Raw genomic sequence first — 11,792 nt, forward strand, 5'->3', positions numbered from 1 at the left:
CAACAAGCACCACCACCCGACTTTTCATCTGAATTTTTCTGTCCTGTCATCGCGACCGCCATCAATTCTTTACTAAGTGTGTGTAATTGCTTGTCTTCTGTAGTTTTGCAAGGTTTCATGGGCTATGGCAAGGGAACAAAGTGGCTAGGGCTCGAATAAAGTAACGAATGGGTTTCCTCGAGGTCCCACTACGACACCCCTATTGGTGACGTCATCAAGTATCCAGAACTGGTTATGACCAGGCATCCTCGTGCTCTAACTTCTCTGAATACTATATTGATTTTGCAAGAAGTTATTTTATGGAAACTCGTGAGAGTCAGAGTGTTACTGCTGTAGCTGAGAAGTTCTTTAGCCAATTTAAGCTTCTTGCTCAACTTTTTCAATTTTTTTTTGGCAATTTTCTTCATCAAATACATTGGTTCGTGATACAGTTACGACATTTATATCATTCTATGATTAAATATTCAAGATTTAGCTTTGAGGTATCAGAGAAGTCTTTGCGTTTATGAAGAAGTAAATCTTAACATGTGCAAACAGCCATTAACTATATGAGTTCACTTTTGTGCAAATGATTTTATTAGGTAAAACAATCAAATCAGTGCGTGGAGTGTAACATACAAATGACTATGCTATTAAGCCATTACGCTTTGAAAAGGATACTAAAAATGTTATATAGCTATGCAGGTACAACTGTTGCACGTTCATCATTTTTTTCATAAACACCATGATCATGCAAATAATCTAAAAAAAAAACAAATTTTCTGAGCTGGTAGCAAAGCGAATGGGCTCGAGAAAACGAGAAGAGACTGCGGAAACAGCTCTTGGGCACCCCAGGACCTCGCCATCTTTATTTCCTCACTCGCTGCCTCCTAAAACTTCACATTAACTATTGCAACCATGTGGGAATTCTGGATATAGGAACATAGAAACAATATGGGAGGAAGGGGAGGGGGGGGGATGGTACTATCACAGGTCATTGATATGGGCTAGGTAAGGCTTTATTTATCCCGCTGCTAACTACCAGTAATATTTCTAAAGATGCTGCTCCATTAACTAGACAATTAACTAGAAATCAAACAATTTTGACTTAAAACAATGTGTTACATTTCCAGAGGAAACTTCAAAGGTGGTTAAAGAGTTTTCGAAGAGCAATTCTCGGTGTTTTAACATAACTAATATAAGCACTCTTTTGGGTTTGAATAGAGCTCAAATTAGACTATGAAAATAAAAAATACAATGCAAAGAGGTATATAATAAGTGACTAGAGTGTAGTCAGCACGCACTCTCCCAATAATAATTAGAGTACAGCTATTCCTTCCCTCCCTCCCATCCCACCCCTATATCAGATTAAAAAAAAAAACATATAGCTTCTCAAAAGCATAACGAAAAACTTTACTGTTCTCAGTGGAGCGCGAATATGGCCGCCAGCATCACGAAAAGCAACAAGAGATTCAGCTGAAGTGAAACTGCGTTGCCCCCTTTATCGTCCATGTCGCATTTGTAGCCTTCACCGTCTTCGTAATAAAATTCATCCCCCAATGTCACTCCTGGGTCAATTTCAATGCTTTTGCTTAAATTTGCGGGCACTAGGAAACCAATCCTATACCTCTTCCCAATCTGTTCGAGCTTTGGATATTCACCTGATTTGAAGTAGACAAATTTCCCATCAACTTTGCACTAGTTAAAAAAATGAAAGGAAAACAGATTGATATTAAGATCGTAATAAGTTAGAATGACATTAGATTTTGTTAGACATTTAAGAATAAACACTAGCGAGAAAAACACACAACGTTTCGATGACTCCATGTCATCATTCTCAAGTGAGAAGAGAATAAAAATGAATAGTTAATTTATACCGTACGAAGGTGGCAAAAGTAAAAAGTTTAAAATATTTAAAATATTTAAATAAATAATTGCGCGTGTAAACCTCCTATAGTTAGCCAACAATGCGTTGTATATAATTATAAATGTGATCTGTGTGATGCAGAGTACGTCGGGTACACCAGCCGGCATTTACATCAACGTATTAATGAGCACCGTAATTCGGCCATCGGCAAACATCTAAAGAACGACCACGGCCTACAAACCATCGGCGACCTGACCAAGCATTTCAACGTACTTAAAAAGTGCACCGGGAAACTGGACTGTTTAGTTCATGAAATGCTTTTCATAAAGAAGATGAAGCCCTCTTTGAACAAACAATCGGATTCCATACGCGCGAAACTATTTATTTAGTAGTTTACATTTATGAACTCAACACGCGCAATTATTTATTTAAATATTTTAAATATTTTAAACTTTTTACTTTTGCCACCTTCGTACGGTATAAATTAACTATTCATTTTTATTCTATTCTCACTTGAGAATGATGACATGGAGTCATCGAAACGTTGTGTGTTTTTCTCGCTAGTGTTTATTCTTAATAAGTTAGAAACAAAAGAAAAGTACAGACCTACTATGGCAGGATATATTGTGTGCGAACGCTCTCCTGGAGGCGGTTTTCAACAGAAATTGAACTAAAACAGCAACAACCTGACAAACTAAAAGTTTTGCTGATCACTGACTGGCGATTCATTAAATATCTATACGGTTTCTTAAAGACATCCCACTTGGGCTTTTTCGCAGGTCATCCAACAGGAAGGCGGTTTAGATCTGTTGCATAATGATTCATTTGGAATGTTACCTTGGTAGCAAATGACATTTCATCATCGGTACCGTCTCCATCACCAAAGCGGAAATGCTTGCCGCATTTTTTCCTACTCCAGCATGGTATATTTCGATTGAGTTCGGGTCGATCGTGGTCGCCTTCTAATTCTTCGCTGTCACTTGGGTATTGACCTTTTCTTCCCCGGACAATGAGTCCTAAGTCAATAAGATTCGGGTCATTGGGAGTATAGTTTTCAAGCTGTAAAAAAAAAAAAAAAAAAAAAAAAAAAAACAGTCAAATTTTGAACTTATTTGGCTTATAAAGTGAAATAACTAAAATGACTTTCAATTCAATGTCGGGAGTATTCGGATTGCGTTGCCTTTTGTTTTATTGTTGTTGTTGTTTTTCTTTTAAATTTTTGTTTATTTTTACTCCTGACTCTCTGCGTCAGTCCGGTTCATATTTCAAACAAATCCATGCTGGGGTGGATCCAGTTCGTTACTCAAAGGTGTCTATCATCACTCTGAGGGAAAAAGACAAACTACTGATTTTTCTATCCCCATAAGTCTAGAGTACATATTTGTCCTAGGGAAACATAAATATGCCTAGATTGGCCCTAGATTAACCCAAAAAATGACGCTAAAGGACTGATAACAAACTTTGATCATGTTGTGAGTAAAATGAATCACGCTGGAAACAACTCAGCAGATCATTAACGGTTTCCCGCGCCGAATCAATTTATTGTAAATTTAACTCCAACTTTTCCTTGCAAGTGGTATACTTCGGAAAAATGACTTCCGTTCCCGTCTAAAACTAAAAAAAAATCCAGTGGAGTTAGGTTAAAAGAGCTTAGTCCTTGTTGTCCCATTTAGTACCATCTCGAAAGTAGTTTACGCTCCTGATTATGGCGTCCCATCGGGGCCAAAATTCAACATTGCGATTTGACATTGTACTTTTAGTATTCTTCCTTATTTCGCGATTGGACATTCAAGTTTTTATTCCTTATGAAACTTTTTCCGATTCAACATTGTCTTTTTTACAATTAAACTTCCAAGTTTAAAGTATTAAACATTGTACTTCTCGTAATTCCACTTTGTAGTTGTGGCAATGCAATTCTTTTGTACTTATGGTATTGATATATTCAACATGCAGTACTTCGGGCTATTCAACATTCAACTCTCCATCATCTAACCACAACCCAGCTATTAACGAAGGAGCGCAGGCTCACTAAGGTCAAGTACCTCATGTAAGCCTCATAACTTCGTGCGAGGTTATCTTGTGAGATGAAAAATGGACGATATCTCGTATTTGCTGGAATGTGTTCATAATATACTAGCTTAAACAATGGGATGCTGGGACGCCATACCCCCTGATAAACCCTACGCGATTATACGATGTCTGGTCACAGAGGAATATTATAGATTATTTAAAAGCTAAAATTTCACCAGAAATGAGTGCGTACCCTCAGGAATAATTTCATCGAGCCAGTTCTCAATACAATCTCATCATCATCGAATTTGATCGCTCCGTTTTGGCAAAGGGTGTAGACGTCAATGTGCAAATGTGCCTTTTGAGCCTCGAAGTAAGCCGTGGCGGAGAGCTTCATTGCCTTCACGTTTTGCAACACAGCGGGTTTCAGTTCTCCGATGGTGAAATCTTGATATTTAGGGACTAAATCATCGATCTCTTGGCCGTCCACTCGCTTGATGACATCCATTTCTACAGTGAAGGCTTTGGCAAAATCCTTGTTGTTACAACAACGACGAAACAGAATCTTTCCAGACCTGCTAAATACTTTCATGCACATACCGCCACATGTTTCGCCGGTAAAATCAGCCGCAACAGTTGACAAAAGATTGGCTGCTTAGAAGAAGAAAAAAAAAAACCATTATGTGTTATATATACTTAAAGTGCCCCGGAGATCAAAATTTTCGAACATCATTTTTTTTTTTTTTTCATTTTCGCGTTCAGTGTGTCTCCTTCACCTACTCTGCCAAATTTCAGTCTAAACCGAGCCCCAGAAATATATTTTTTGGGCCGTTAAATTCGCGATTTCGTGTCCGCCATTGTTTGACCATGTTCCGGAAGTTGATCACAGGACTCGAGGAAGTGACGTCAGAGGCTCAACGCGATAATCTCACATGGCAAAGTGTCACGCAAACATAACAGAGTGCTTTACTCTTTTCTTACAAGATCTAAACAAAAATGACGAGGCATCGATACGTAATTCAAAGCTGAAGTAATCGTGCAGACCATGCTGTGGGTATTTCTCTGCATCGGAGCCTTGCAAATAGATCAGAGCGAGAAAAACGAATGCGATATGTGCGAACTGGTCGAGTAAACTTCAATCTTGCAGGAATATTTGTGATCTACTCCGAACACTTCTCGGAGAACTGTTTCGAGGGATTTGTGTACCTTAAGGGATCTAGGCGAAGAATTCAGTCGGGTTCAGTGCCTAACGGTACCGTTCAAAAGAAGAGACAAGAAACCGTCCTCTGTGCGATCTCGACGAAAGTGAAGTCTACGAACCTCCACGGGTTTTGTCACCTTTACATATCCGCTGATGAATATCCACCTATAACAACTCTGGCAGAATACCTCACACAAAGGAAAGTACTCGGTGAACATTGTAAATAAGAATAATAAAATAGCCGAATTGAGGAATGAGATTTCTGACCTCAAAGAGCTTACTTTTAGACAAAAGAGGTGAAAAATGTAATTGTGTGCTCTGACTCTAAAAAGTGCTGGCTTTAATATCAGCGAAAGTAGAACAAATAGCTTAAGACAGATAGAGTGTAGAAACACTTTAAAATGTAGGCTGGCAGCCAAAAAAACGAGAAAATGAAAATTTCTTAAAACCTTTCAAACTATCAACCATCTGACAGCCAAGTCAGCGTACTATCAAAGGGTCTCAAATTCATCCCAACACCCGTCATAAACGAATGTAAAATCAGGCCAACCGTTTGCGAGAGTTTTTCGCAAGACGAATGCGCCTCCGTTACACCTTTCGCGGACAAAACAAAGAACCACTACCGTTTCATATCAAACTGAATGCCACCGGTTCAGTCTTCTATCGCCCTTCAGAGCTACTTGGAAAATTGTCATGACACAACTTGCAGACCGTATCTAAGCCAAAAAATACTTTGTAACGTAATGAGGTCACGGCTCTGAAAGAGTTGAAACACACTCTGCTTTAAACCTCACCGAAGCAACACAACAATAGTCATCACGAATAAGACAGGAAAAACAAGAGGCCAAAGTGCAACTAAACAACAGAGTTCACTTCAAACCTCTCAAAGCACCGATAGTAAACAATACGCAGGAAAAGATTAATGAGATCCGGATTGACCAAATGCATCGGGGCAAACAAATTAATGGCTTAGAAATGTCTTTCACAAACTCCCAATATCCTCCTTGATACAGAATCAGCCATTGCCGAAAACAATTTTTATGTATCACTCGATCATTTCTTACAGAAAAGGAAAATCCCTTACGACAAGCAAAAATACAATTCGAAGGCGATAAAGCGATGTGACCACAAAAGCCACAAGGGGAGTCCGTGCCGTTCTGTATTTATCTTTATTCGCATGCATATGGCAAAAATTAATTCATCGTTTGCCGGCGCAAAACTATCCACAGAAGCTTCAGATGATTTTTTGGACAATTCATCTTCAGAAAAAGTCGACATTTCACGACTGACAACAGAACAGCTCTCAAAAAAGTAATACGTGTGATTCACTTTGCAGCGAACAAAGAGAGTTGTGACAAAGCAAAGCATAAGTTTGTTGAGCCTTTGACGCCATGATGACTTTTTCTGCTGTACAATTGCGGGCTCGGCTGGAACATGTTTTCAGCAATGGCGGACGATTTTTGGACGACTTTGAGGCAGTAAAAATTGATCATCGAAGGTTTATTTTGAGTTTTAACGGCAAAAAGGGTTTTCACTTGACCCAATTCAACATTCTGTAAAAGAATTAGCCCAAAATTTAATGGTCAATTTTCGTCTCAGGTGCGCTTTAAACATTACCTCAGCCGGCGGTTTACAAGGTGATTTTACATTTCGTTGACGCCAAATTGGGTGCCCGGGAGAATATAACGAGCGAATTATAGAGTTTTACTAAAGATTGACTGTTCAAGTTTGCATGGTGAACTTTTAAGCTCACTGCAGATGTAAGCTCATTTGGACAACATCTATCAAAACATGCCCACATACACACACATACAGAAAGGAAAAAAAACCTGCAGGTCACAAGTGGAACTGATACATAAAGAAAAAGTCAAAATCGTAGAATTTCTCTGTTTTATCACGATCTGGGTTTTTTACCTTTTTTTCCACAACTTTCATTCGATCTTTTTTATCACACCCATGACACGTTGGAGTTAGTTAAGTTATTCTATCGTTCGAACCACTAGTTTGTAATATGTTTCTTGCCAACCGAAAATTTGTGAGATAAGAATACAGCGGGGTTCTAAGTATTCAGCCTCTTTAATCAGAAGCCTTTTTTTCGTTGTCAATTGATTAAAGATAACAGGCAGTCAGGTTTTTGAAGTCTAGTTTTCGTAAAATTATCATGCACTTGGTTTGTTTAAAATTCACTGAAAGAACTGCATGATAAATATATTTAAAAATAGCATATTGACTTTGATCCAGCTTCATCGATTTTATCTTGCAATGGTAGTGACATGACTTTCGAATCCGATGTTTGGTTTTATTGTACTACGGCGGAATAAATATTGAAATTTTATTGTCATTCCGGATAGGCACAGAAGAAAATGGATTGTACAGCTCCAACAGCATTCAATACTGTCGTAATTCTTAAGCTTTACAGGAACCGGAGAAAGCGAAAGAGGTGACGGATAATAGTTTATTTGCAACCGAAAAGAAACTGCTCTGCTATCACCTCCCCTCGCAACAGTCCAAGTAGCCTATTGTTATACAGATGTGAGTGATAACAAAATAATCAAACACCGTGATAATACTCATTGTTGTAAGTGGTATTCGAACAGTTTGAATTCGTACCTATTTCACTTAAGAGCTAATGTCAGAATAAATCAGACAAACAGCGGCAAGTCACCCAAATTTGCTATCACTCACTCCTACTTTCATATTTTGTAGCCCAACATGTTCTAATAATTGTGGTGTAAGTTTTTTTTCTGTGAAAATATATTTGTTTATATTATCTTATATATTTGTTATACAAATATGAGTGATAAAAAATAATCTAACGTTGTGATATTAGTCATTAGATTGCTGTAAGTGGTATTCGAACAGAATACAAATTCGTACCTATTCTCCCTAATATAAATTGCTGTGCAAATTGAATTTGGCTCAATGATTAACAGATGATAAATATAACGCATCTAACAGGATGAATTTTTTGTCAGAGAGCAAACAAAAAAAAAGAAAGAAAAACCCACAACATTTAGGACCGAGTTTATCTCGTCAAAAATTGCGATGAAATACTTCTTACAACAAACATATGAAATACATATATATGAACTGCGGTTATGAAACGTATATGTGCACGATCCTTCGCAGTAAAGCACTATTTAAGCAATAGTGAAAATCAGACCTGAAAAAAATTCAGGCCTGTACGGGATTCGAACCACTGACCTCTGCGATACTAGTGCAGCGCTCTACCAATTGAGCTAACAAGCCAACTGGGAGCAGGCCATCAAATTAATTCGACATAAACCCGTAAATGATGAATCAAACAACAAACACTAGTATCGCAGAGGTCAGCGAAGGATCGTGCACATATACGAAATACTTCTTAAAAGCCTTTTGAGATTACAAGAATTGACAATCTTTCAACGTTGGCTGAACGTTTTATTAAGTAAAAAAAAAAATATTTGTAAGTTGCAGTCTATACATACAAAATAAACCATGTTAGTAGAGGGGACCGGTTAGGAAGCTCGGCGAACTTCAAAGAACGCCCCTATTGTTAGGCATAGTCGAACTTGAACGTACCGTCACTGAAGCATGACCGCGCACACAGTTCAAAACAACATGGCGGAATTCAGTGATCTCTATATCTTGGGTGACGACTTTGATGCGATTTTAAGCATTTTAGAAGAAGAAAACGACCTAGAAAACCATTTTGCTGACTCTGCTGATGAGGTAACTTTGAAATTTCTCTTTTTCAGTGAAAAACTTAAGTATTAAGTTGAGTTTTGACTGGAAACTTATCGATGGCCGATCGAGTTTCCTTGCGTTCTGTTACTATGCTTTTTCTTAGAGTTTCTCGTTTGAATTGGGCATTTCACTTAAAAGGAATAATGCTCTTACATGAATGAACGATGGGTGATAAAAAGCTATACCGTGATAAAAGAACAATAGTAATTAAAAAAAACCTCTAAATTTTCAAACGTTGATAACATGCGACCGGAAAAAATGCGTGGACGACCACCTAAGCATTAACACCCTCTCCTTCAGAAAGAGAAAGAGCTGCAGGAAACTTTACATCGAATTTTGCCTGAAGAAATTGCTAATTCACTTTCTCCAAAAAGTTTCAGGCTCGCTCATCTCTATAGCCTACCTAAGACTCACAAAGCCACCCTGGGCATGAGGCCTATTTTATCAGCAACCGAAACCTACAATGACAATCTGGCTAAATGGCTTGAAGAAAAGCTGAAATCAATCTTCATAAATGCGCATACAATTACTGACGCCTTTGCCCTTGCTTATGAGATTCGTACCCATTCTATGAATGATGAAGACATATTGGCTGTTTCCTTACTTGGAACTGGTCAGCTCAGACGACAACCACAAACCGTATAATATCATCCAAGCTTGAATAATTATTCGGCCTAAGAGAAATACAGTTGTAATTCGAAATCAGAAAAATGCAAGTTAAGTTTTAATCTAGAAGCAAAATGCAAGAAAAACGTGATTGGAAACTTACTTCTGTGGCGAGTCGTAAAAACAGGTTTCTCTCTTCAGGTTAACAGATTCGGGTAAGGGAACAGATTATAAAAACCGATTTCTCTCTGTTATTGGTTCTTCTGAAAACTGGTTTAAAACATAATAAGCTAACACTTTTAAATCATTGTACGGAATTAATATCAATCACGAGTCGGAGTATTAAAATATATCTGTCATCAAAGGCAACGCCCATTTACTAAACGAAACATTGATCTCTTACGACGTCGCAGCTCTCTTCACCAATATACCTTCATATGAGACTATCAGCATCTTGGTCAACAAAGCCTCCACAGATGATTGGTTAAACAAAACCAACGACCTTAATCTGCAAAAGGATCAGCTTGCTGAACTACTCAAAATTGCCACAACTAATCAGCTTTTTCAGTTCAACGGTCAACCTTACGAACAAACAGATGGCGTGGCTATGGGCTCCCCTCGTGGTACTCTAACGTGTCATCTTGAAGAAATACTTACGCGCGATGACTTAATGCCCCATCTGTAGAAGAGGTACATCAACGACACTTTGGCCAGAATGCCTATCGCTGCTGCTGCTGCTGTGTTTCTTACTACTCTGAATAGCCTACACTCCAGTCTAACTTTCACGATGGAGCTTACCGCTGTCAATGAGATCTCTTTTATCGGCATTATTGAAATCGTCAAGAACGGAGCTAAACTTGAAACTCAAGTTACACCTCCACAGTCACAACGATAAACGCTACAAAGACTCTTTATTAAAGACAATGATACACCGAGCCTATGCTCTATCGTCTGCAAAAGAAGCTTTTAATGCAGAATGTGTCAAATTACGCTCCATTTTCAGTCGTCTTGACTACCCTAAGGGCTTTATTGACTCCACTATCAATTATTTTACTTTAAAAATGCTTCGCTAGGCACAGCGGAAAGAAACACCGACAATAGTGGCACAGTAAGAATTAATCTTCCTTCCAAAGATCAAGTGACCGCCAATGTGGTTCGGAAACAGTTGCGCAATCTTAACCATGAGATTCTCCCTGCGTTGCAGCCAGTTTTTGGGAGCAAGAAATTAGGGCAAGATCTTTAACCAAAATAAAGCAAGCCGTCAATAGCTATTGTAAATCGGCAATGAGTTGTTTACCGTTTCTCGCGTGATCTGTGCGATGCAGATTGTGTCGGTTACACAGCACGACACCTTTATCAACGCATTGCTTAGCACAAATATTCGGGAAGCGGTGGATATTTCGTGGAAGTTAGTGGTAGCGACCACCTCTTGCAAGAAAACCAGTTTAGAGTTATAAGAAGTACCAGGAGAAATTTGATCGTTTAGTCTTTGAAATGCTATTCATTAAGAATCTCAAGCATAATTTAAATATTCAGATGGACTCCATACATGCCAAACTATTTAACAACTATTGTTCTTTTCTTGCGGTAGAGCTTTTTATCACCCATTGTTATTTTGGTGTGCATACGCTGCAACTTGCGAATTTTTTTTTGACTTAATAATGATGTTTATTCATCTTCGAAACGTCGTCGTTCTTTGGTAATCTTAATATGCTTTTAAGAAATGTTTTATCGCAGTTTTTTTTTTTAAAGTTAAATATTTTTTCTAAATCGCTCAGTCTGAGTTTATCGTACATTGTAAAACCTGGCTAAGTTCTCAAATGGAGTAGTGTGCAAGCAATTACTTGTAACAAATCGTTTGAACAAGCCTAACACCACTATTCCCCAAGACCAGAAAATCTTTCTCGGACAACCGATACCACTTCGGAATTTTGCACCTCCAATCACTGTTTTCACGTCGTCATGTAATATATATTCTCTATCCTTCTCCATCCTTCATGGTTTGCGTCAAATGTTATGGTTACTGTACTTACTAACACAGCTCTGATTAAAGACAATGTTTAGCACGTACGAAGCTATTCTCAAGTGACTATGTTGTTACTAGCTAAGAAATGAAGTTTTTTAATTTAACCTTATACTGAAGCAGATCTACTCTCCACAAGCATATTGACAACTAATAGAAACACCATAGCATACACGGCTCATCGAAGTAATGCAAATCCAGCCCGTTTTAAGAAAGCGTAAAAACTTACCGGTAAATGCGACAAAGAATACGAGACTTAATATGTGAATGTTCATCTTCATTGCAGACTTCAAATCAGTGATTGCTAAACCAAACCCTCGAGCTTGGGTTGATAAACTTCACACTTGATTAGAGGCAGGCGTGATAATTTATCTAAACAG

The 11,792-nt window shown here is 38.2% G+C and overlaps 1 protein-coding gene across 2 annotated transcripts; it reads right to left on the bottom strand.

Moving 5' to 3' along the window:
* Positions 1–553: 553 nt before the first annotated feature.
* Positions 554–11,782, bottom strand: LOC111335347 (uncharacterized). Of its 2 annotated transcripts, none has more exons than XM_088741393.1 (4): positions 11,642–11,782; positions 4,110–4,510; positions 2,684–2,905; positions 554–1,677 (listed from the first exon to the last, which is right to left on the bottom strand). In XM_088741393.1, the coding sequence occupies exons 1-4, from the start codon at positions 11,691–11,693 to the stop codon at positions 1,402–1,404; spliced, it is 951 nt and encodes a 316-aa protein (XP_088597519.1). In that variant the 5' UTR covers positions 11,694–11,782; the 3' UTR covers positions 554–1,401. The 2 variants fall into 2 exon arrangements, with proteins under 2 accessions (XP_088597519.1, XP_088597520.1); XM_088741394.1 differs by having other exon boundaries at positions 4,110–4,507; positions 11,642–11,778.
* Between the last annotated feature and the right edge of the window lie 10 nt (positions 11,783–11,792).

The sequence above is a fragment of the Stylophora pistillata genome, chromosome 12, assembly GCF_964205215.1.
Source record: "Stylophora pistillata chromosome 12, jaStyPist1.2, whole genome shotgun sequence".
NCBI classification, from domain to species: Eukaryota; Metazoa; Cnidaria; class Anthozoa; order Scleractinia; family Pocilloporidae; genus Stylophora; species Stylophora pistillata.

Excerpts from the sequence above, each read along its gene's own strand:
- LOC111335347 (XM_088741393.1), bottom strand. The coding sequence starts at position 11,693 with ATGAAGATGAACATTCACATATTAAGTCTCGTATTCTTTGTCGCATTT. Across the intron at positions 4,511-11,641 it reads ATTCTTTGTCGCATTTACCG|CAGCCAATCTTTTGTCAACT; the intron begins GTAAGTTTTTAC and ends TCTTCTTCTAAG. Across the intron at positions 1,678-2,683 it reads AAATGTCATTTGCTACCAAG|TGCAAAGTTGATGGGAAATT; the intron begins GTAACATTCCAA and ends TTTTTTAACTAG.